Source organism: Ictalurus furcatus, chromosome 23 (genome assembly GCF_023375685.1).
Source record: "Ictalurus furcatus strain D&B chromosome 23, Billie_1.0, whole genome shotgun sequence".
Classification (NCBI taxonomy): Eukaryota; Metazoa; Chordata; class Actinopteri; order Siluriformes; family Ictaluridae; genus Ictalurus; species Ictalurus furcatus.
This window is the reverse complement of record NC_071277.1, coordinates 4,943,065-4,969,954: the sequence shown is the minus strand read 5'-3', so window position 1 is coordinate 4,969,954 and position 26,890 is coordinate 4,943,065. Positions and strand designations below refer to the sequence as shown.

The window sequence follows — 26,890 nt, the reverse complement described above, 5'->3', positions numbered from 1 at the left end:
GACACGAGTGTGTCCACGTTTTTTCCTGTAAACGCTGTCTGATTGGTCTCGCTTCCGTTCACTGAAGATATCAAATTACAGGTGGTCTTCTTTTACTGACGTTACATAGTGACGAACGGCTCCAAGTGGAGAATTATTCAGGCCTAAAGAAAAAATCTTCGGAGCAAAACGTGATTTTATTTTTAAAATTGCGTTTGACTTAATATTAGTTTCTTAACAGTAAATTTGTAACGCAGGTAACGTAATTTTATTAACATCAGTAACTGTAATCAAATTTAAAATGTAATGTGTTACATTACTGCGTTATCAGAAAAACTAGTTAGATTACAGTAACACCCAACTCTGTGCATCATATGTGCTCCACTAGGGTGCATTATGTCAGGGGGGTGTAAACTTATGAACAGGACAATCGGTATAACCTGTTATTTTGTTTAAAGATCTTATTGTCAGAAGCCACATAAGATATTTAACATCGAAACTTTTTAAAGACAAAATAACAATTTACACCGATCATCCTGTTCAAAAGTTTACACCCCCCTGGCTCTTAATGCATCTTGTTGCCTTGTTAAGCAACAGTGAACGTTTGCACCTTTCGCAATAGTGAGTTTTTCTCAGTGTGAAAAGATGGACCTGAATACATCTCATATTGCGAGTGTTGGAAAGTAAAGAATGTGCAGGACCTGGAGGATTTTTCTGAAGAACAGTTTACCTGCTCGGGACAAGCGAGGGAGTCATGAAGAACTCTCAGAAAACATAAACACAGTCGCTGATCATCCAGATAATGACACGCAGGATTAATAATCGAGAGTGTGTAAACTTTTGAACTGGATCATTTGTGTAAATTCAGTTATTATTGTGTCTTGTGAACTATATGTAAACATCTGTTATGTGAAATAACTTATTCAGGGCAGGACTAAATAAAAAATATATTAAAAAAAAAAATTTTATTTACATTTTGCAGATTCTTCAAGGCGTATGCAAACTTATGACCTCAACTGTACCATGTGACCAAATACATTTGAGATGTGTGTTAAAGGAACAGGGAGATGTTGTGTGTATACATCGTTATATAGTGGGAACGGTGTAAAATAAAGTGTGCATGAGTACAGAGTCACACAGCTGTACGTTTTCATAGGTGTACTTTTTGCAAGTGTTTATTTACAGTTTATTAGTGCAGTGTCTGACTTTTCTAAAGTTAGGACTAACATTTAAAAAAGGTTCCAGCCTTACCATTAAAAAAAATCATACAACAAACTTGAAGAATGCACATCATTTTTGTCTTTAAAATATGCTGATGTGGTGAACAGAACGATTCGAAATCTGATACAAGCAGCACCGTTACCACACCAACACACAGAGCATGAACACTTTTGGTACCAAAGACACACACACACACACACGATCCCTTAACACACACACACACACACACACACACACACCATTCATTTGTTGTTCTCTGTTGTCCTTCACATTGGCACCGGGGACTGTATGAGGAACTTCTTCATATCATCAGAATATCGAGTCTTTATTTTTCCTGTTCATTTCCGGAAAAGGGCGTTGCGCGTGAACGTGTACCACAGATGTGCAGGCTTCCTCTTGGGTTCTGCTAAAGAGAAGACCTGCTGCTGGGGGATACTGGTCGGGACAGTGATGTGGCGCTGGTGGATAGGGTGTAAGGGTTGGTGATGATGAGACACTGGGTGACCTGCATATTTTATATCTATGGCAAAAACACACACACACACACACACAATTAACGCTAGCTCACTTTAGTTAATATTACTTAGTACTATAAAGAAACAGAGACTTGATCTTACTTTTAATTTTGCCTTGCTTTGATTTTCGGGCATTTTGAATGGCCTCCTTCCTTTGGGTTTCGCTAATCTCCATACCTGAGAGAGAGAGAAGGAACAGTTCATTATATCCCACATGGGTCCTTATATTATTTCTTTATTTACACCACAGCGCTGTTCCATTCTGTTTGATCAGAAGGTGATTAATTTTCTATAACAGCAGCTCTGACCGTAGTGCAGGTTTAATAACGTTCTAATCCATTATCATTTTTACTCTTCATAACATCTTACACACTGACTTGTATGGCAGATGCGCCACGCAATTTAAGCCTAATAATAAATATATTACTTATTTAAAAAAAAAAACAAAAAAAAAAAAACCCCAAAAACTTTGATATGGTAAAGGATACATTTCTTTATTCATTGTGGTAAGGAGTCTCCAGTGTCAACGCTTTGTAACAGTCAAAGTTAAAGCTTTGTGGTTTCTCTTTAACAAGCTGCATTTTTTTTGCAACACACTTCAAGAGAAAGTTAGAGAACGACTGTTTATAGTTACTATATTGTAAGTAATGACGAGAGCTTCTTTCATGGACATTCCACAACAATTATTGCAACTATAAACAGATAAAAAATTATGACGTGTCATTCTTGAATAAGTAAAATAAATAAATACTGCAATTTACGGCGAGTTGCTGTGGTGTAAGGAGAATAAAACACTTTAGGAAATGCCGTTATACGAAAACAATCATCTTCAGGGTGAGAACAGTAACTCTCATCATACTTCCTGTTGCATCACATCACGTACAGAGAGATACATATTCTATCATCTTGGAATATACCAATATAAGAAGAGAATAACCTGCCTCTGGATTTACATTTAATATATAAGGAATAAAACACTTGGGGGCATGCGGTTATAGGAAAATAATCAACGATAGGGTGGTGTGATGAAGCAGAGTTACTGTTAGCACCCTGAAGTTGATGATTTTCCTATAACAGCGCATATACTGATATGATGCAATACAATGTGATTTAATAAAGCAATTAAAGTTAGTTTTGATGTGCCTGAGGCCACGCCTCCTTCACTGGGTCTGAGAATAGAAAGTCTTTCTATTTTCACATTAGGACATGCTGTGAAACTCACCCATCTCCTGGTCCTCTTTCACACGTCTGCGTTCTCGACCGAAAGCCTCCAGCCACAGCTGCTTGTCCTGGGCTTTTCTGCAGCTCAGCACACACAGCACCTCCAGCGTGTCGTGGTTGCGCAGGGCGATGGCGTTCCGCAGCGTGCCCAGGTCCGGGTGACGCCCGTCAGTCAGGTCCTTGGGCACTACGCTGTCCGTGTCAAGGCGTCCGCGGTAGTGCAGTAGGTCCCGTCGTAGGACGTCCTTTTTACAGAAGACCAGCTGGTGATCGAACAGGAAGCAGCTACGTTGCTGCGTCTTCCCGGCACGGACCACTCGCGTCAGCTCGCCTGAATGGATAAGCTCAGAGCTCCGTGATAACACGTCTTCGCCCTGACGAAAAACATGAGCACACGAGTGTTTTATTAAATAACACGACACACATTCTTGAGGTTATGCTTTGATTACAATTGTAATAATTGTATTAAATTCACTGACAGCAAGATATCACTGCAAAAGCATGTACATGATAATGAAGTGTTTCTCAGTGAGGTTGCCCCCTGGTGGACAGCACGGGTATTGAGCTGAGGGCATATGTTTTCGAAATGCAAACTAGAGCAGGGAAATATTCTTTAATTCTGATTATACAACAGTGATGATATGAGCTGGTGAACTAGAATGTTTCATACGGTTAAAAATGATATATATATCATACTGTATATTTATATGTATTGTAAGGCATTATAAGGTTCTATCTGGTGATATAGAACCTTACCAAACCAGATACCAAACCTATCTGGTGAACTCATGAATGAATGACACAGAACCTTAAAGTTGTAGGTTTGCTATAACCAATACTAAAACACAAACCTAAATAAATAAAATCGAAAAGTAAATAGTTTTACTTGTGCTCACGGTAAGGTAACACATAAGGGCTCTTTTGTTGTCCCTTTGGTTGAAACTTTAAAGGTTCCATATAGAAAGTGTTTTCCTATCAGACAGGGTTTCATGCAGAACCCTTTTAGGAAGCTAAGAATCCTTCATTAAAAATGCATGAAGAAAACTTTTCCCCCCTCTAAGAGTGGATGTACGTGTGTGACAAACTCCAAACATTAGCAATAATTTGCTTCTTAATACCAAGAACCTATCAGACTTTTAAATGTTTTACCTGTTGCTTGAAATACTCTTGAAGGGTTCTCAGATCAAATCAAATCAAATCAAATAAAACAGAACCCTTTCTGATAGGAAAACTTTCTGTTGTAGTGTTCTCCGTAGAACCTTTCAAAAGGGTTCACATTTTTACGAGTGTAGAAAAGCTAAGTGAGATTGGATACGTTCACTCATGGACTAAAAAAAAAAAAAGGTCACACCAAGGACGATATCTATAACGATAATGACAAAGATATAGTTCTAAAAATCATTCTAAATATAAAAGAACAGCAGGGTCCACACTACAACTATAACGATAAAGGCACAGAGAGAAGGTTTCATCTGAATCACTTTCAGGACGATTTTTTTTTCCAGCTGATGAACGATAAAAACACTGACAGCCAATCAGAACCTATCCTTCTTGAAAGAGCTCACGCGTTTAAAACAGCAGATGGCATGAATGCTTAGAATAAACAGAACGATATCGTGCATTGGTGTGGACACTAATATATTTATAGTTATCGTTCTTGGTGTGAACGGACCTTTAGCCCCTTTAAAAAATATCTTGACTTGAAACTACACTCAAGTTGTGTTTGACTTTTTCAGCAGCATTTTTTCCAACACACAAACATTGGTCAAGCAAAAAAAGCAGGACAGTTGCATGACTCGCTCCATGCCGAAGTGCAGCTGAGACAACAGCGGAGAGCAGCGGGACCGGTCCTCACCTCCCAGTGCAGGATGGCCTCCTGCCAGTGCGCGATGGTGTCGATGCTCTCCAGCCTCCTCTTCCTCTCGTTGATCAGACTGGCCACGTTCTTCATCGCCTCATGGGCTTTACACACGCCTTCGTAGTCACTGAAGCAAGCACATTAATGTATAAAAACTTTAATGTATAAGCACACAATAATACGGCTGCACTGGAGGCTGTTTGTTAAACATATAACACACTATATTTAGCGGTGTATAGGAAAAGCACTCGTTAGAACATTCATGTTGCATATGACTAATATTATCAAGTCATATAAAAAATATAAAAGCACTAAAATGCAAACATTAAAAACATAAAATCATGCTTTGTTTTAATAAATGAAAGCTAAGCCTTGAGTTACCGTATGCTAAATGTTCTGCAGAAATAGTTACCTAATTTTAACATTATCCAACTTTTTTAATTTACTAATCAGGTTGAAGACCTATTTTAAAAGAAACCGATGGTAATCATTTAGAAGGATTTCATTTATAAGTAAAATACAAATGGGTTACATTATAGCCATTCTGATCAGAATTGACTTATCTGACATTTTCAATAAGTATTAACAACAGGAAATCTGTTATAAGATTAGTTAGGGCACTGTTGGGTTTCTGTGTGTAGAGTATCATGACTCGCAATGGGAAAGAGGAAGGGTATGAGTGAGCCCCCTGCTGGGCAAACAATGCACACCTCTCCACAATAACACTGGTACGGAGATAAAACGGACAGCACAACTAAAGCTTTATTTAATTTTTTTTTAAAATAGTAAAACACGGCATACTGCCAAAATAAAATTCTAACATTTAAACCTAATAGACTAGGTAAAAACAAAATACTTATTTAAAAAAAACAACAACTGTAAAGTCTTAAAGCCAGAAAGAGTGTCTACTGTCATGAACCCATTAACCACTACTATGGAGTGTGACATCACAAATAAATTCAATGCTGAATACGGGCACGACCAAAACAGGCGTGAGTTCTATATTTTTGCATCTGGTAAAGAGATTCGCAGATGAACGAGTGCAGCATTTATGACTGATCCGCTTTAACCAAACGGGATCGTCTGAAATTATGCCCGTTAATTCAGACGCGTGCGTGTTACCTGTGGTCTTTAGGTGTGTATTTGAGCAGCTCGCCCAGCTGAAGTGGGTATTTGCAGATCTTCTGCACGGGCGTGAGCAGGAAGCCAGCGATGGAGATGTCAATCATCTGCTGCAGGAGGCGACAGGCCTCGAAGAAGTGCTTATAGCGTCCCTGCTTCATCAGTCGCTGCAGCTCTGCACACGCCGCCGGGTGTGTGTTACAGTACTCCGAGTATATGGAGAAACCTTCACCCTGACGGAGAAGGACGGAATGTGCGAGTGTGAGACTTAAACCAGTTTGTGTGTGGAGTACAAATATTAAAGCAAGCAGAAAAAAAGCAAAGGCAAAAGATTTTATAGTAGTCTAACTTGCACTGAAAAATGTTTATGAAACAAGTTAGTTCCTGTTCTTACTAACGTTCCTTCACCCTCACCAGCTTCTCTTACTTTTCTCTCACTTGAAGTTAATAAAACAAAAAAAAAACACTTAAAAAAAATGACCTGTTGAAGGAAGCACGACCCGATCTCACTCAGATGGGGGTTTTCTTTGTCGTAATTTTTTTCTAGATCCTTCAGAAATTTCCTTTGGAACTTGTAGATCTCTTCGATGTTGCTGAAGATGGTCTTGAGCTGGGCGTCCGTGAACATGCCCGGGTGTTTCCTGCACTGGCGGATGTAACCCTGAAAACACACACGAGCACAGAAACATCTTATTTCAAAAAATAATAATAAATCCTGTCACTGAAGAGAACCGGTGATCGTACGCTCTTCCACAGGTCCACGTTGTTATTTCAGGAGTTGGCCTTCAGGGGGCAGCAGTGAGGAGGAACCACACTGAGGGCTTGATGTGAAAAATGAGAAAGAATCATGTTGTGATTCATTTAACTCGCAGGGATTACACAAAACAAGGATATTAAATAAAGAACTGCAAATACTTCACCTGAGTCATCGTGTTCTCAAGTTAAAGATGTGCTTATTATAGTAACAAATGATGAATTTCCTTGACAACAACAACTACTACTACACTATTAGTAATAAATAACAATTTTAATGAACAAGAAGATAAAATATTTGTCCTCCATAACACAAAGTGAAACAGAATCAGCATTTTCATGCAATGATATTTAGTGCTGTTGGAGAAGGAGGTAAAACTTTTTTTTTATGTTGTTATTATTAAAATCTATAGAAGAATACATCTATTCCGGCGAATTGAGTACGATATGATCGGTGCCATGAAATAGCGAGCCAGTTTTGAGTTTTAATCCTCCATAGTTAATCGGTTCAATAAAAGAATATCGCCGTGTAAACATTTAAACCCGAGTAGGTTCATGATCAGAATCTTTGTGTACGTTATATGATCTTTCTAGAAAGTGTTGCTGAGATGCCAGACGGCATTTAAACACGATCAAAATGATCAGATATTCTCCGACATTAATGTGCTGAGTTAATGTTAGCTACTTATTATACACTGCCAGGAGGTTTTCCTGTTGTTACGGTAACGCTGCGGGTGAATGGTGCTCCTTGCGTGCCAGAAATTCGGTTCAGGTTACAGGTAATGTACACATACAGTTGTGAAAGTTTGCATCCCGGATAATTTTGGAATGGAGAAAAGGAAATGTATTTTTTTCTCTGCAAATAGATACAGTTTTTTTTAAAGATTAAACATGGGTGTATCCTGTAATAAGACAACAATCCAAAACATAACCTCAAAACACAACACTCTCAGTCTCCAGAAGCAGGCCCGTGTATGACATTTGGCAGAGTTATACTGTGTGCGTGTGTGTGTGTGTGTGTATGTGTGGGAGGGTGGCAAGTATCACAACTGAGAGGACTGAAAAGCTGTGTAGAGGAAATGAAAGAGGTTGGAGTGGATTATAAACACAAAAGGAGGGCAAATTATTAAAGAATGTGTGTCACACTTGGGAAAGGGAGATGCAAACTTTTTATTAACTTTTGTTGTTTAGTTTTTTTTTTAAATTCACTTTATGATATATTATCATGCACAATTTGATCATTTATTTTACTCGGAATAATGAAAGTATATCTGTGTGGTTGTAATGCGGCGTGGAAAAAGATCGGCTTACCAAACGTTCTTGAAAAGTATATAAGAGGGCGTGTCGTGGCATAATATTCAGATTGTTGTTGGTTGTGGGCATGGCTTTTGTATCCATTTTGTTTTTAAGCTCAGATACAAACTAGTGGTGTCCAAAACGTATACACTCTGTTGTATAATATTGTTGTTTATAATGTATTTTAATATTGCAATGAAGCCCAGTGAAAGTATATAAATTCTTCATCTGTTTAGTGGAACTATACGACGTCGTGAGAGCGGAGAATTGGGGGCGGGGGATGTCCGACAATGTCCCAGGAATTATTTTACAGTGGGCAATCAGCTGAATAAAAATAAATAAATAAACCTAACAGAAAGCAAGTCTAATTGTATGTTGAGGGTGTGTAAACTTTTGCACTGGACTGTACGTGAAAATTTTACCTAGCGTGTGAATATACAAACAATTCATTCAGGATCTACAGCCTAAAGACGCTTATAATGACTGAACACATAATTACTGAACACGTACATAAAAACACAATGAAACATAATTAGGCGTAATTAAATTAAAGCATGAAGTGAAAGGCAGCTCACCTCACAGATATCTCGGAGGTGTTTGATGTAGACGCGCTCAGTGTTCATGATCTCCTGGACCACATTAGCCCTCATCTGGTCTCGGTGCTCAGTGGTCTGGCTGTGTGGTTCTTTAGATAGAGCCTCTCGCTGTTCTGGAGAGTTCTCCACACTCTCAGCGGCCGAGTCCTCCTGATTCACACGCACCTACGGGACAAAAGGATACCATGCTTACTTCCCATGGACATTAAAATGCCAAATAAAGCTGGGATGAATAATATAGGCTCGTCTATTTTTTTTTGTTTACACGTTGAAGATATTTTAAACTTTGACGCTGAGCAAACGTCGCATTTGTTCTGTTCCACTCGACAGACCTAATCTCCTGCAAAGTAAATCAAGAGGTCAAAACCTGCATATTTGCTCCATAAGAAGGCAAATTTACAGTACTTCCACTATCCTTTAGAAACCCCCTTGTTCCCATGACCCCCACCTCCCGTAACGCCTGCCAATCAATAGCCGTAACCACGGTGACGCTCCTTCAATGCCCTCTTGACTCAACCCCGGGAGCCATTCAGAAGTTTCCATGGCTCAGCGTGGCCTGAGCGCAGCTTTGTTTCACGCTTGTCGCTCTGAGGGACCCGGAGCGCAGCCCACTCCACACTTACTCTCACAAAGCTGGAGGGGAACCAGGCCTGACGCTCGCCCACCAGCCCCCACCACCAGTCTTTCTCTTGGGCATCCAGCACCCGGATGACGTCCCCGGCTTTGAAGGCCAGCTCCTGCTCGCCCATCGTCACGTGGTCCCACAGGGCCTCGGCGTAAACGGCATGTCCTGACGAGATGTACTGCAGCACAGACAGACGTGAAAAGAACTCGGTCAGTAATTTAGTTCAGTCACAGAAGGTTATCTCAACATCATGTTGTCCACATAATTAAACGCAACTTAAAGTGATGCATTAATCTAACTGACTGTTTTGTAAAGTTTTTACGGTAGGCGTGCTACTACAGGCATTATGGTAATGTTTGCAGTTGCCCTGATACCCCAGCAAAAATATAGTGCGCATAGATTTACGTTTGTTTGCAGTTGTTTTAATGCTCCTAGATGTGATGCAGTTTGCCCATTTGTTAGTGTATTTACGGTAGTTGTAATGGTTCTAAGTTTATGCTAGTTTGCCCATCTGTTAGTGTATTCACAATGGATGTAATACTCCTAGATGTACTGCCCATTTCTTACAATACTTACGGTAGTTGTAATACTCCTATAGTTATAGTAGTTTGCACTATAGTGCAATAGTACTATAGTAGCACTTTCTGTGCTGTTCTAGCAATTATGGTATTTTGGCCATTTGTTTGTGCATTTATACTCCTGCAGTAACAGTACTCTGGTAGTGTTTTAGATTGTAGTAGGTGTGTTAGTCTAGGAATTACGGTGACTTGATCATTTGTTATTGTTTTTACAGTAAGTTGGTTGCTACAGTATAAGGAAGGTTATGAAAAGATACATTCCATCAGTGATCCGAGACACTGCCCTGGTGTTTATTTTAAAATTGTCCGAGTTGTGACTTGAACGTGGTCTGAATTCTTTCTAGCTCCGCCCACACCAAATTTAGCACAAGTGCTTAGCTCACTTAGCCATAGAAATAACGTGGAATCATAGATTTGTTACCGCACCCCATTACACCCCATTTAATGTCTGGAAAATATAAATACTCTGGTTGTTAACAGACACACAGAGCACACAAACAGCATCCTTTTACACTCTTCCATTGCTACCACTAAAAAAAAAAAAAAATCATCAGCAACCCCACCTAGTAACACATACACAGACCACATAAAATCCTCAGAATCTCCACCCAGAAACACACACACACACACACACGCACGCACACACACAAAGTATGAGCTGACTACTCAAATTATTTTCCATGCCAGTCTTCACATGAATTTTGGGATATTTAAAACCTTAACTTGACAAAAGGTGCATGATGGCATGCAAAATTTAGACCATGTTTATGCACAATTTGGCTGGGATTTCACTTCTCACTGCCGAGCAGCACGTCTGAAAGATATTATATAATATCTGCTCTGTCTGTTGCATGGCCTCACGCCCAGGATCGTGTTCAGGATAAAGCACTTACTGTAGATGAATGAATGAATGAATGAAAGTTTAAAGCATAAACAATTAAGTCCAAGTTTGTACGGATGGAAGAAAGCATAAAAGATACCAGCGTAAAACAAGCGTAAAACGTTGGTCCTGCCGAAAGACCGTAACTTACAGAATTAAGATGGTGCACATTGTCATGGATCCTGTACTCGGTGGTCAAACCGATTTATTGGCCTACGCCGAGAACGGTTTAGGAGCCGACTTAGATTTCCAAGAGATATCCTGTTCCAAGATGTGGCCGACTTTAAAAAAGGATACCTCGAGGAATCAGGTCATCTGTAGGGGAAGGAATAATCCATACTGTACGTCACTTAGATTAATAAACTTTCTCCATGCTGTGGTTTAAAATAAAAAAAAGCCAACTCTTCTCAGGGACAAATATAATCGGAGCAATTTGGAGTAAAGACTCCTTCGGAGAATGAATCCGCTCTGCTCACGGGACGCGTTTTCATTTATTCCACATGCAAATGATCCATGATGAGCAAATTCTGTGGTAAAGATGAGCTGGCTCAGCTGGTCGCAGGAGTGTTGGGAACAGACTTGCTTCTTGGTAAGATGTTAGATCTGTACGTGTGTACAATTTGGAAAAGTGTTTAAACCATCTCAACACTCAGTGAGCGAGCCACTCGCTGGCTGTACAGTCACATTATATTCTGCAGTGTGTGAACATGCAATACTCTACGAACACGTTCTGTGATCTGTGGTCGTGTACAGTACGGTCCAGATCTACGATTGACAGTGCTGTGAAAAAGTATTGGCCCCATCCTGATTTCTTCAGTTTTTTGTATATGCTTTTTCCACAGCACTGTACTTCATATGTGCAAGCAGTATGAAAAGAATCGATTTGACATGCCACAACTCTCTTGTTTATTAGACAGTTCCGTCTAATAAAAGTGAAGCAAACCTTTTCATCTTTGCAGCCTTAGAGGTGATGTCGACTTCAGAATTAGTGGCATGCGAAATCAAGCAAACTTGATTCACGTGTCACGTGCGGCGAACGTGAGTACAGCTAAAAGGTCTCATTTACCAACAAACATCGCAGCGAAAGACATTTGTGATTTCGCCGATTCAAGTGGTTTTCCGCAAAAAATTTTAAAAAATAATAATAATTAAATAAAGAACACGGAAAACTCCACAGGTTGCATCGCAAATTTTGAAGAAAAAAAAAAAAACTGCAGCAAAATCAAGCATTCTTGGCCGCGACGATCACAAAACAAACCTCCGCAAGATCCGGTATGGACTACCATATTAATTATGAGCTTGCTCATGATTTAAAAAATTGATAAAAACAGAGAAACCTCCTATGTGTTTAATCTCACAATACGATTTACAATGCAAAATGTTTCCGTAAAGAGTGCCGATACTTTTGGAGTTGACTATACTGTTACTTACACATCGCTTGAGCTATTTCTTAGCTACGATAAAATAAAGCCGACCCAAATTGCAAATTGTTTTCCTCAATGCAATTGTGCCACTGTGTTTCAGCAAATTGCGAGACTTTGGAATTTATACACTTGCATATTTCAAGCAGAAAGAGCACATGTGCAGAACAGAGCACCTGCGATGAATTTCACACGGACCGGATTGTAGAAATGAAATGTGGGCAAGACGTCGTGCATACACACATCATGAACCTATTCAGGGTTTTACACCGGAAGCCGCTATAGAACGTGATGGATTTTATATAATGGAACCACACAGGGTCATATAGTGCAATAAGTAAGGAACAAAACACGATGTGTCTCGCTGTTATAGTAAAATAATCAGCAACACAGCATGCTGGTGATAACGAGCTACTGTTACTACTACTTACTATTTCCTGCAGAACAACGTCATACTGTTTTAATCCGTTTATAGTTACTCTTAATCAACAACTTCTGAGCAGTCGTAATCAGGAATTTATCAGTGCTGTGCTAATATAAATGAAATCGCATACATGTGAGTTATTACTGACTGCGTGCACACACACACACACACACGCACATACACACTTGCAGACACACCCATACACAGACGTACATGTGCATGTGTCTGATTACTGACCTGGTTTAAAGTTGACAGATCGACCTCTGGCTGCAGATACGGTGTTCCTTCTGTGAGCTCATCAAAACTGCCGTCCTCCTCGCTCACGCTGTCATCCAGCCCTGTGCATCCGTCTGCACGGCACACACACACACACACACACACACATCAACCTTTCATGTAACATGAAACAATTTGTCTCTTCCACACACACACACACACACACACACACACACACACACACTCACCACTGAGGACTCGGTGCGGTTTGCGGCGACCCACTCGGTCCAGGCCCGTCGGTGTGCTCTGGGAGAAGACGCAGGGGCGCAGGCGGGCAGATATGGCGCGGTACGGAGGCACACCGTGAGAGGGTACAGGGGGTCGTGTGACGGGCTACGGAAAAGCAATAGGACCGCAATTTCAGTTACGGACATTCACCGTGGTTTGTGTTCACACAGAGTTCAGTGACTGTCCTGTAAAGAGCAATGACCCGAAAAAAGGGTAAACACGGCATGTCACGTTCATCTGAGCGCGCGAAGTTGGGGCAGATCCTATTCGAGGCAGTGTTTCATCAGTTCCCGAAAAACATAAAACACACTGTTCAGGTTAGTGCAGAGGGGAAAAAATAATAACATTGCACCATAAAAATACAGAGCGATTTACGGCGTGCTGGAGAGAAGTCTTGACTTCGTACTTGCCATGACATGCTTTGGGGGCGTGATAGGGCCTATATTAGAGGATTACTCCAGCACATTTTAACTTAATGTCTATCCACTGTGTGTGCAGTGTGTGTGTGTATAGAACCACAGACAAGAAATTTAACAAAGATTTGTTGATTTAAATAAAAATAAAAACATTTTGCATTGTTTATTGTAAATAAGTATCACAAAAGGGTAGCATTTGTCTATATAATCTCCAATTAAAGTATTTCAGCATGTGATGAGTGTCCAGATTCCTCTAGAAATACTCAATTCTAATTACATTAGATTAAGTTCAAATTCATTTGCCTGAAAAAATCACAAGATTGTATCTAGCAAAAAAATAAATAAATCTGTAAATCTGTCCTCAACAAAGAAAGAATTTGTCATTACGGTAATATTACCAACATAGTTTTTTGATTCTGAAGGCTCAAGGATACAATATAACGTCTGGAATAACATTAGTAACCGGAATTACTTTTTACTGCGGTGAGGGAAAGATGAATAATTCATAAGAACAGCTTTAGTGAGACTTTCTCTCATTTCTGTCTCATCCTGACACTTATCATGAGTGCTGTTATATTAAATTAGTGTTTCACAATATAACTTGTGTGTCTTTTTTTTTTTTTGGAAAGAATGCCATTCGACGTCCTTTAGAAGCGAGTTTGGCCTAAACATTTTTCGGGTTTGTTTGTTTTCTTGTTCTTTTCTCAATACAGGGAAAAGTGTTGAAATTCTTGGTCACGGTCATCACTCATAAACTACAGATAAGACAGATAGAGATCAGGTTGAAAATCGCTCGCTGGAGTATTCCTTTAAGTAGGGGTTGTTTCGTGAGGTCATTTAAAACCGCAGAAACTTTTGGATGTCTGAGAGCTTGTGGTATGAGGAAATGAGAGTGGGCCATTATGTTGTTTTGTTTTTTTCTTCTCGGCTGGTTTTTCTCACTGCCAATTATGACTCGGGCTGACACAGTGCTCCTTGTATGCTTTCGAACATGGTAATTCCCAGTCCTGAACGCATCATTAAACCTTGAGAAATCTCTAACTAGATGACCTACAGTGGTACAGACCCTTAATAGAATGTGTACAGTGAAAGAGAAAACATGACTAGTGCAATCTCACAATAATTACTGCATGTGCATGTGATGAAAACGTGGGTTTGACACTTTTGTCAGAAATCTATTAGGGAAAAAAAAACTAATTGTACAGTTGACCAATCCCGAGCCCAGCCTTATTTTTTATCAATCAATCAATAATTCTGTGGACATCATTCTGTCTTAGAAGATCCAGCTGTGGTCACACGTGACACTTGACCCTCGGACAGAGAGTATAGGAGCCTCTAGGACTAAAGGACTTACAAGTATGAGCTAGTCTGAATAAATAAATAATCAACATGTATGAAAACACTGGGGTAAAAGTTAGCCATTATTTCATTATGGTTAGCTACCTAGAATTTTCTTTTTTCTTGAAATCACTCGAATCTGTGTTTTCATGACAAACAAAATATTATGATAGAGGTACACTTTTCATTACACTGGCTGTTCAACTAAGACTAGCTTTTAATAAGCTTTTAGTTAATTACACCTAACTATTGAGACGGAACTATTAACGGAACTATCATGAAGACGAGCTACATTAGCTAGCCAGCCATCCGAGTTCAAGCCATCCATTTTGAAGCAATTTAATGTCATTTACTCGACAGCGCTGTTGAACTCTCAATTCGTAATTGTTGATTTGGTGACGTTTTCTATACGATGTTTTTTTTTTTTTTTACATTTATAGGAGGAGTCTCCAGTGTCAGCGCTTTGTAGGACAGAAAAGTTTATGCTCTGTGGTTTTTCTCTATAAAATGACAAACTGTGTTTTTTTGTCTTCTTAACGACAAGAGAGAGAGAGAAAAAAAGGAGAGGCTGGTGAAAGTACAGTAATTACCTTGTTTAGTGGATGTTCCAGGACAATAAACGTTACTATAAATGGCAAAAAAGTCCCAAACATTTCATTCCTTTCTGATTACTTTAGTGTTGTCTACTTGAAAACTTTCCTAATCACCAAAGTTAACCTATTATATTTCGTGCCTCCGTTTGTCAGATGCTAAGCATGGGCGGGGTTTGGGATTTGATTACCGATTAAAAGACTGAGGGCTAAAACGAATGAAAGAAGGCTTACAGAAGGCAAACCGGCATCTTCCTTCTCGTCAGGAGATGCAAACAGATCCACTCCTCCTATCACAGAGATCGGTCGCCTCCTCCTGCTTTCCGTGTGTCCATTCAGACAGCTGTTCTCTTGGATGTGCAAATCAGCAGCGTGTGTCTCGTTAGCATTACACTCCTCCTGAGCATCATCCTGGAGTTCCACTTCCTCCTTGGGGACAGCATATTTTCTGCACATGAGCTGTCCGTAGTCTGAGATTGGTCGAGGTTTGTTTCTGGCCGCCCTCCTCCTGGGCACAGAAGAGTCAGGCGTGTCGCAGGAGGAGGCTGGCGAGCTTGGTGTTGTCACCAGGGGCCACTCTGCAGCGCTGGTGGGTGTGACAGGAGGACTAATGAACACTGAGTCGCTGCAGCTTTCATCGTTTCGTTTTAGGAGGTCTGTGAAAGACGGGTCTCCGGATGGTGTCTGGAATAAATTCGGGCACTTTTCGTGAAAGGCTTAAACACAGCTTATAGTAACAGACCTGAATATGCAATTGTGATGAACACAGGAATACATGGTGGTTTAACTTCCTAAGCTGTAAGTGTTAACTGATAAATAAAGTCCTTAATAGAGTCCTTAGTAACTGCAGAAGGACTTCATTTAGAGATTAACTGTGTGAAGATCAGTTTCAGGAAACAGACGGCTTCCATCCAAGAAAAACATCTGAATTTGTGTTGCGAATGAGGGTGTGACATACAGTGCATGCATTAAAGATCTTGTTCTAAAATCATGCCCTGCTGACATGATGTTCTCTTCTAATAACACCTTTCCACTAAGGGATAAAAAGATGGCTTACCTCTAGATTTTCACTCTGTCTCTCCGGAGTCTTCCAGATGCACTGAAACAGCACACAGTGGATCAGCACCATGGTGACTGACACACACACACACACACACACACACACACTTCTAAACACAAACAAACAGAGCAGCTTGTTCTCTGGGGGCCATTCCCTTCGAATCTGTTGGAACAGGCTCCTAAACCCGGCATGTGTCTGCGCCTGTGTGTGTCTGGTGCACGTCTTGGACTTTGACTCCTGGACCAGCTGATAAGTGTCCAGAGTCAGGTCTAGGAGTTGTGTTTAAGCAACAGCGCTAATCATAAACCCCAAGTAATCATTAACCCTTGTCAAGAACATTACAGCTGAGCAATCTCTGTGACACAGCTCCAAGTGTTTACAACCGTCAGAAAGCCAAGCCGACACTTCATAAATTGTGAACTGTCCATCCAATGAGTCCGTTGGCTTAATAACGAATATTGCTCAAGCTCCATACAGTACAATTAAGACTGAGAAAACGGTTTTTGGCATCTAGCCTGTCGTCGATTTGCCAATACGTGAGATTGCAATGCTGAGTACAGGGGTCAGCTAAACGTTTGACGCAAGCTACAATCAATCCATCCATGTATTTCACTGAGTATAATCGGTCTCTGTTGCTACTTATCGACTCTGATGGAAAAAAAAAAAGAAAGTCAATGCCACTCAACTGATCCGAGATAATCCATGTCCTCGACTGTAGACACTAATATACGTTTCATCCATGAGGATGCTTTATGCTGTACTGTAAGACTTTTTCCTAAATAAATCTATTTCCTGAGTGAAACGTGACGGAGCAGAAAAGTTACTAACTTCTTACTCATGACTGGGTTTTTCTGTTTAATTAGTCATAATTTCTTCATTTTTTGCCTTTGTACACCGTTCTGGGCTATGATGTGTTTATCAGCGAAATAATGACTGGGGGTGTACCTGATAGTGAGCACTGGTATCAAGGCCAGTAAACAACAGAACTGTACTGGCTCGGATTTTGACATACTTTCCCCACTGATGCATTTAATGGCGCTGACAGATAACTGTGATGATAACTGTGATGATAACTCATAAATGTTGCAAAGAAAGCAACTTGATATCAATAATGAGAAAAAAAAAAAAAAGTGAGATTGGTGCATCTCTAATTAGTGACCCCAATTCTAAAAGAAACTACTTCTTTGTGATCATACAGCCTTTTATTTGATTTATTATTATTTTAATAATAATAATATCATAGTGCATCATAGTGTATCATAGTGTCCTACCTCCAAGTTTACTTTAACGTTGTCCAGTCCTTGTTCCTGTCCTGGACTGGGGCAGTGCTTGTCCTGAATGACGTCAGTTTTCACATTTTGCTCTTCTTCCACAGTCGCACTATTTCCTGTGACAGGCGTGAGGGGGGTGATAGAACTATCTGAACACAAAGTTGCCGAGCTCGCTGGATCCTGTTCTGTGGAGCTGGTACACTCAGGAACCTGATGATTCAAGGAATTAACGGTATTGGGTACTAAGGAGTCGGCATGTATAGCTGGGGTGTGGCTATGAACATCAGCCTGTACTTTCTGCTTGTCAGACGGACAGGTATAGGAGGGTGGGGGTCTGCGTTGACGCTCGCTAGCAGGAACACAGGGAGTCCTGCGGGTGTAGTCGTCATGGAGCTGGCTGAGGGCTGATAAGGGGGCTGTGGTGGTGGGGCTAGGGTTCGGCTTGCGGTTGACAGACAGATCTGTTAAACTTCCGACGAGCTTGTGCATCTTTCCCCGCACTCCTACGGCTCCTCTACGTCGACCTGATACACATTCCTGCACATCCGCAGATGAAGCGCTAGCTGTTCTCTGGAAATTTGGGGTGCTGGAATCTTCCAGGCTCTGGGGCTGACTCGAGGGTAATTTGTGTTTGAAAGGGCTCTTGAATACGTGCAGATTGTCAGCACTTTTGCTTAGTCTACTCGAGGCCTTCACATTGTCATCAGTATCAAAAATGACATTGAGCCCAATGGGTTCCACGGTGCTGCAGGGTCGAGTGCGAGCAGCGGGTTCTTGAGGACCTTCTGATTGCTTTCGTACATTGTCCAAAAGGGAGATGCGTCCTGCTCCATAAGCTCGACGTATACTCCTTGAGAAATGCGAGTTCCTCTGTAGGCCATACCCATCTTCCTCGTAATCATCCTCTTCATCTGAAACACATGTACTTGGTGTGGTTACAGACCCTCCGTTGCTCACTGCTGACATCTCCTTCCTGTTGGTTTGGCTACTTCCAAAATTTCTTTTGGTTACTAAGAAACCGTTGCTCTCCTCATTGGTTAAGTACAAGTCTTTCTCCTGATTGTCTCCTGTCACACCGCCCCTGTTTTGGATGCCCTGGAGAACAGAGGAGCGCAGCTTTTTGAAGGAACCCATGAAATGGAGACCTGGCCATGCCTGCGAAGCACTAGCTGGGCCTCGAAGCGGTGTCTGCTCAGAGCCTGCCGCACCACGCTTTCGCTGGAAGGAAAAGATACGCACATTCTTGGAGGAGCATGATAGATCTTGCGCATCAACGATCACAGGGGTGGACCATGGATGTGTGTTTACACCATTGAGTCCACGTTTCTCACAGCAAGCCTCAGAGCGGACTGGCCTCATTGGGGCACCTGGATTCATCCGCTTCTCCGCCTCAAAGGAGCCGCAGATAAGCCTCACTGGAGCCTCGGGGTGATGAGCAAGAGAGGTACCATTTGATGGGTACGCCAGAGGCATCCTGCCCTGAGTTGAAGCTCCATCTGCGTGGCCTGTCTGCAAGAAATAAGATCCAGTCTTTAACACACAGAAAACTGATTCAGACCATTTTGGACTTGTTAGCCCAAAAGTAGAATGTTAAGTGTTAGATATTAAGCTGATCTATTATATATTGTCCAATAGTGACAATAGTAAAATAATCTACTGCCAACAACTAATGATGCAATACGGTGAGCTGATACTGTTGTCTCTGCTGGTGCCAGCACCTGATGGGGTGATCGTGATTCGTCTCAGTCTATTATTTTTGTCTTATCTGTAAAATATTGGCAGACCATCAAGTTTCTAGTCAGTCATTGTTGCTTGTGAGTCTTATATGTGTATAAATGAACTGTGCTCATCAGATTTCGTCCAAGCAGGTGTAAAATCTGAAACTGGTTCTTCATAAATGACCTTCCGCTACTGTGGGCGTATCAGCCTAAGTAAAAACTGTAGATTTCCTGGAAGGTATGAATAATGAATGGAGCACCTTTACAGGCCACCTTTAAGAAGGCAATGAATAATTTGTTTAGCTGAGCGTCATCAAGCGTCGGTGAGAGAAGACCACACCGCTTTTGGAATGCTTGTCAAAGAAAGGAACCGATCTAAGGGTATGGATGTGGTAGGTGGTACCCGAGGCCATTTTGATTAAAGGTTTCTGTGAGCATGACTAAGCGATAATAATATTTTTAAAAAAAAAAAAAAAAAAAAAAAAGCTCTAATCCATTTTGATTAATTGAACAAATTGCTTAGTTTTCTCTGCGTGTGTACGCTGAGAACAAGACATCCGACGGAGGGGGCAAGGGTCCAACTAAGGAGGCTGATCTGATTTACTTCCCACCTGTTGTGCCCCCTATTAGAGCAATAAAGAGACAAACATGGTCTTCGCCTGGGTCTCTAACCCTGCTATGACCTCAAGATGAAGCCGTAATCACTGCCTGATGTTGAGCATGTAGGCTCTGTTGTTTGCGCAAGTCTTATTCAGCATTTTTCCCCCAAACCAAATTGCCTCTTCACACACATTCTAAACTGAATATGCCAGCCTGAGCACATGCTACAGCATTAAACCAAGCTCTTTATACCCTGCAGCTCTCTGTTATGATGAGGTAAGAGAAAGGAATTGGCATTTTAGCCTTTGTTTGACTTCTGCTTTAAAAGAATGCAATTAAAACTACTCCCAAGTTCCTCCTAGATCTGCCCAAATGGGCTGCAGTTTCCAGCGTATCACCACTTAATACACTTCTCTCTCTCTCTCTGTCTCATTTCCCTGGCTCGACACTCACATGATAAAATGCAGGAGTGGAGCTAATTAAGAGCTCAGATAGAGCCACCCCCCCTCCGGCTACCAACTGGAGCCAGGCTCAGATTAAACTCCCAGAGAGGAGGGCTGCAAACACACGCATGCATGCAAAAACACACAGATACATTCAGAAACTTAGAAGGGGATACAAATTCTGAGGCAACCTCGATCCTAATTACAACCAGGGTTCTAAAATGAAGGTCTCAACTTTACCAGTGTTGCATCTATACGTAATGAATAGTAAATGGAGTGACATTTTTTTGGCTCTTCAGCAAAGCGAAGGTCACAAGAAGAACCCACCATACCAGTTCTAGCGATCTACCTATGTAGATGAGCAAGTCCCTCTGGCATGCCACATCACTCAGAAACGATGTGGACTATTATGCCCTTGAGTTCCAAATCATACGACGACAAAAACCGGACACTCTTGTTAAAACAATAAAGCAATTGTGATGAAGGCGCGTGCCTAGAGTCTTAATGTCTAGCCAGCTATCTGAATGAATCACCGTAGCTACATTTCATGTTAAAGGATACTCTGCTAAACCTGCTTGAGCCACCATGTGCTCTGTTCCTTACTTAATCTGATTACGTGGCCTTTAATAACTATCCCCCTTGTGCCATTCATATCATACATCTGCGTACGGACAATCGCGGGTGTGTGAAGACGAGACGAGACGTGATAGACGTTGCCGGCAGAGGAAATACTTTAGTATGAGCTCAGCGAGAGTCTGACGTGGGCCACAAACGTGCAGTGAAAGAGGGTGTAATTTACTCCTGTTTGCTAATGGCCCCTGCATACCATGTTATGACCCAGTTTCCCTTTTATTTTTTGGCAGGTGAAAAGGAAAAAAAAGCGATTGTAAGAAAGGAACACGCCCTGCTGGTGGGGTGAGGAGCCTGGTAACACGACCAACTCCTCAGGCATTTGCTTACCACACGCTGGACTACAGAGGGTCCCTCAGCCTCTGGATACGGACCAAACCTCGATGACGAAGTAATTACTCATACTAGAAAGTGGAGGAAAGTGTGTGTGTAACGTCTGTTTTCGTTTGTATACGTTTCTCTTGTGTTAATTCTTGAACTATTTGCCCTGTGTGTACAAGGGCTTAGAGCTGCAGTTTATAAGGGATAAAAACACTTCTTTTTCTAAAAACGGCCATTATAGGAAAATTATCATTGATGGGGTTGCGGGATGAAGTGGCATTACTGATACCGCCCCAGAGTTCTTCCAATAACAGCACATCTCACTGTGTTTTATTCCTTTTATACCATAGCAGTTTGCCAACACTGAATGGTTTGAAGATGACTGAACACCTATGGGAGATTTTGGAGAGTGTTAAGACAGCACTCTGCGCCACCATCGTCAAAACACCAGCTGAGGGAATATCTTCTGGATATTCGTTGGATATCGTTCAGTCATCTTCAAGAGTAGTTCCAGACACTTGAAGAATCGATACCAAGGTGTATTTAAGCTGTTCTGGCAGCTCCTGGTGGTCCAACACCTTACTAACACACTTAATGTTGGGTTTTCCTTGTTTATGGGTTGAAAATAAGATTGATCTGAATAAAGTGTGCCAATAAATGTCAACATATAGTTCTAGAAACATCTCGTGTCTGCATAAAATGAAAACATTTTAGCGACATTTTCAGTCAACAAGGGGAAAAAAAAAGCCTGCAGAGATCAACAGCTCTAGGAATGTTGACGTTTGTGGTAACAGGGGCGGTTCAGTAGCAAGTGGGAGTGAAAGCAATTTAACTTATGGCTGTCTGGAATAAGGAGGCAAGTAGTAAGAAATAAAATTCTGCATCGTGTGTGTGTTTCAATACACCCCCCTTCATCTTAAGTATGGAGGAGGACATTCCAGCGCTGAAGATGTTGTGTTAATGGCTGTCAGGTGGACCGACTGGTTGGAGTCATAAAAGGTCTTCAGTGAGAGCCATGGTTTAAATTTAACAACAGCGTTTAGGACGCTTACACTAGTTCATATGAATTCTGAAGATCCCACCCCACACGGTTGTCCTTTCTGATTTAATTATGACATGTCAAACATGCGGCACTTCACTCCCCATTTGCACTGGATGTAGATTATAAAAGTGCAAAGTCTAGTCACATGTCGCCTACATTTCATCATTCTGAATGCCTTTAGATTAGCTGTGCAGGCGTGAAAAAAAAAAATCTGCTTTCACATTGTACAATGAGCGTCTTACACAAACCAGGACGGCCTGAGGCTAATATCTGAGGTTATGAAATGTTTACCAGAGTTGTTTTGAAAAGTGAAAACGTTCCTGAGTCTTCACGACCTACAACACCAGCACAATAACAACACTAAAGTAACTAAAATTAACATAAATCACTAACGTAACCCACTCCTATAAGCACAACATGTACCCACGTCTTAATCAGTACAGCAACTAATCAGACCAATCACAACTCATCACTGCATCAGTAACGATCAATCATGACTTCCACAAATCAGAACTACTGAATAAAATAAATACAGTAATTAATATACAGCCAATAATATCACCAAGGCAACCCATTATTATAAAGCAAGTCACTACAACACAAGCCTAAAACCACAACCCTCACTACACAACAAGAAATGCCTACCTGTAGAACATATTCTTTAAATAACCCATTACTATCATGCCAAGCTCTATTTACCAGCACTACAAATCAGAATTATACACCCATACCACCCGATGTACATACCCTATATACCCATAACAACCCATCAGCAAAATCCTAAAATATTCCCAAAACACCTTATCACTACAATATGACCTCAGTATTAACCCCACCTTAACTGGAATCAGAACACAATGAAATCTGCTGTCATTACACTACTACAACCAGTTTTGTACAGCACCTCCATATGACTAAAAATATCACTATAAATCACTATACATCAGTCACTACAACCACCGTCACTATACATCAGTCACTACACAACACCTCACTATACATCAGTCACTACAACCACCGTCACTATACATCAGTCACTACACAACACCTCACTATACATCAGTCACTACAACCATCATCACTATACATCAGTCACTACACAACACCTCACTATACATCAGTCACTACAACCACCATCACTATACATCAGTCACTACAACCACCTTCACTATACATCAGTCACTACAACCACCTTCACTATACATCAGTCACTACACAACACCTCACTATACATCAGTCACTACACAACATCTCACTATACATCAGTCACTACACAACACCTCACTATACATCAGTCACTACACAACATCTCACTATACATCAGTCACTACACAACACCTCACTATACATCAGTCACTACAACCCACCGTCACTATACATCAGTCACGACACAACACCTCACTATACATCAGCCACTACAACCACCGTCACTATACATCAGTCACTACAACCATCATTACAATAACACCCCATCACTACACAACAATCACTCCAATAACATCACTACACAACAATCACTACAATAACACCTCATCACTATACAACAATCACTACAATAACACCCCATCACTATACAACAATCACTACAATAACACCCCATCACTACACAACAATCACTACAATAACACATCACTACACAACAATCACTACAATAACACCTCATCACTACACAACAATCACTACAATAACACCCTATCACTACACAAGAATCACTCCAATAACACCCCATCACTACACAAGAATCACTCCAATAACACCCCATCACTACACAACAATCACTCCAATAACACCCCATCACTACACAACAATCACTACAATAACACCTCATCACTACACAACAATCACTACAATAACACCTCATCACTACACAACAATCACTACAATAACACCCCATCACTACACAACAATCACTACAATAACACCCCATGACTATAATAACACCTCATCACTACACAACAATCACTACAATAATACCTCATCACTACACAACAATCACTACAATAACACCTCATCACTACACAACAATCACTACAATAACACCCCATCACTACAATAACACCTCATCACTATACAACAATCACTACAATAACACCCCATCACTATACAACAATCACTACAATAACACCTCATCACTATACAACAATCACTACAATAACACCCCATCACTACAATAACACCTCATCACTATACAACAATCACTACAATAACACCCCATCACTATACAACAATCACTAGAATAACCTTTCACAATACAACACAATACAAAAAAAACTACAACAATTCCTACAGCAATCAGGACTCTATAAGAACAACCACACTGACAACTTATAACTACATCATAAAAATCACAATGACTACATAACCAACCAGTCAGTACAGAGACAGTTACAACCCATTTACTATATACAATTGCTACTGCAATCACCAAAGTAACCTGTCACTATGACAACCGCTGGGGGTTTGGGGGCAGTAGGGCACACAATGCACCCCTCAGTGCTGACCCCCCCGCCCCTCCTCCTCAGCTCTCCAGGCAACACATTCACAACGGATAAAACTGGAGCTTTGGGAATTTGAGCTACTTCCTGTAGTTCTAATAAGCTTTGAAAAAATACATACATAAATCCTAGAAATAAAATATGTAAAGAACAACAAAAAACCCTGAACTAATTAAATAACCTCCAGATACAATGTTACCTTTCTCATACTTCTGTTGTGTAGCTACAGTCTCTTCACGACCAACTGCGGGCTTTTCAGCACAGCTCCAGCCATTGAACACAGCTCTGTTTCACACAGAAAAGTCCAAAGTTCGCCGGATTTCTCGTCTTCAGCTTTTAGTGGTTCTCATGGAGATTAACGCTAAAGGTCCCTGAAAAAAACCAAAAACAAACCCAAGTCTAGTGTTGTTACATTGTGGAAGTCACAACACTCAGCTAAACTAAAGAACAGAAAACTCTCCGAGGAAAGGTTTAATGGTTTAACTGCACTGTAGAAAGTAAAAAAAATACAAAATAAATATTATAAATGACCGAATTTGGCTATTATTGTGTGTTAAGCCGCACAGCTCTAAGCGCTCAGGACCTGTTGAAGCGTCCGCGGTGGTGAAGCGGAGTGTCGGCCAGCATCGCTGCACTTGTCGCGATGAATGAGCAGAGAACAGGTTGCCAGATTGATCTTAATGCATCTTGAATACCTATCTGTAGTCCTCCATTTCACAGAATAGCCACAGGTTGTAACTTTTTCAAACTCATGTTTACTTATGACGTATATATATATATATATAGCAGTTGGAGACACTGACCATCATACATATATGTGGTTCTTCCCCAAACTGTTGCCACAAAGTTAGAAGCACACAGTTGTATAACATGTATTTGAATGCTGTAGCATTACAATTTCCCTTCACTGCAACAAAGAGGTTCAAACCGGTTCCAGCATGATGATGCACCTGTGCACAACTCGAGCTCCATGAAGACATGGTGTGTTAAGGTTGGAAGAAGGTGGAATAACTCAAGTGTCCTGCACTCTTGTAGCTGAATGATCACAAATCCCCACAGCCATGCTCCAAAATCTAGTGGAAAGTCTTCCCAGAAGAGTGGAGATTATTATAACAGCAAAGGGGGAAAAAAATGTGGAATGAGATGATCAACAAGTACATATGATCGTGATGGTAAGCTGGCCAGAAACATTTAGTCATATAATGTATTTCTCACTAATATGATGTTGAACACTGATAGTAAATTGTAAGTGAGAAAAATAGTTCTTGTTGGGGTTTTTTTTTTTTTTCAGAACCAACAGCAAATTTGGATTGTTATCGTTAATGTTAGAGATTGTTGAAATTTTTTTTCTCCTATTAAATGGCATTGTACCTGTTTTAACAATAACAACATGTGATGTTGGCTTGGTAAACAGAAAAGTTGTCACACATTAGATCAAACCAAAAAAACTAAACTAAACTTACAGTTCTGTCATTGGTCATTTTGTGCAATTTGTACTTCGATTGGACAACGTGTGCTTAGTTTATCTACTAAATGTAGCTAGGGGAATAATATCGATAGAGTACATAATCCACCTTGTTCATGTTCATTACTCTATATCAAATGCAAGCTCTCAATCACTGCTGATGATGTTATAGATGCGTGAGATCAAACCTGCAGGGCATGTCACTCTGTGTAATCACTGATTGGCTGCATGAATCTACAGTCTGAACTAGAAAGAAATCAGCCTCAGCCTCACTTCTTCATACCATTCTGTGTGTTTTCCTTAGGACCACTGGTAGTGTTGCTGTGCTCAGTTCTACAAAAGTCCTACTCTGCTTCAGATGTCAACAATAAAACCTTATACTGATTTAATTTTTTGAAAAACAGGGAGCACTTAGACTAGCTCGCCCGTTTATACCAGCCACTCCTGACAACAGGTAATCAGTAATATCAATTTGAATCAATTGAACAAAGAAAAAACAAAACGTTTT

At 40.7% G+C, this 26,890-nt stretch overlaps 1 protein-coding gene across 2 annotated transcripts; it reads right to left on the bottom strand.

Annotated features, from left to right (window-relative positions):
• Positions 1-1,138: 1,138 nt before the first annotated feature.
• On the bottom strand, positions 1,139-25,542 carry spata13 (spermatogenesis associated 13). Of its 2 annotated transcripts, XM_053611507.1 has the most exons (15): positions 25,501-25,542; positions 25,117-25,288; positions 17,669-19,177; positions 16,395-16,436; positions 15,572-16,021; positions 12,954-13,098; positions 12,727-12,839; positions 9,185-9,364; positions 8,541-8,726; positions 6,398-6,577; positions 5,917-6,149; positions 4,792-4,921; positions 2,938-3,310; positions 1,818-1,892; positions 1,139-1,720 (listed from the first exon to the last, which is right to left on the bottom strand). In XM_053611507.1, the coding sequence occupies exons 2-15, from the start codon at positions 25,123-25,125 to the stop codon at positions 1,539-1,541; spliced, it is 3,807 nt and encodes a 1,268-aa protein (XP_053467482.1). In that variant the 5' UTR covers positions 25,126-25,288; positions 25,501-25,542; the 3' UTR covers positions 1,139-1,538. The 2 variants fall into 2 exon arrangements, with proteins under 2 accessions (XP_053467482.1, XP_053467481.1); XM_053611506.1 differs by lacking the exon at positions 25,501-25,542 and having other exon boundaries at positions 25,117-25,483.
• Positions 25,543-26,890: the final 1,348 nt, after the last annotated feature.

Bases quoted from the DNA above. Each gene is read 5' to 3' on its own strand.
- spata13 (XM_053611507.1), bottom strand. The intron at 6,150-6,397 runs GTCATTTTTTTT...CTTCTCCGTCAG, and splicing joins GGTCGTGCTTCCTTCAACAG to GGTGAAGGTTTCTCCATATA. The intron at 1,893-2,937 runs GTGAGTTTCACA...TCTCTCTCTCAG, and splicing joins GAAAGAGGACCAGGAGATGG to GTATGGAGATTAGCGAAACC.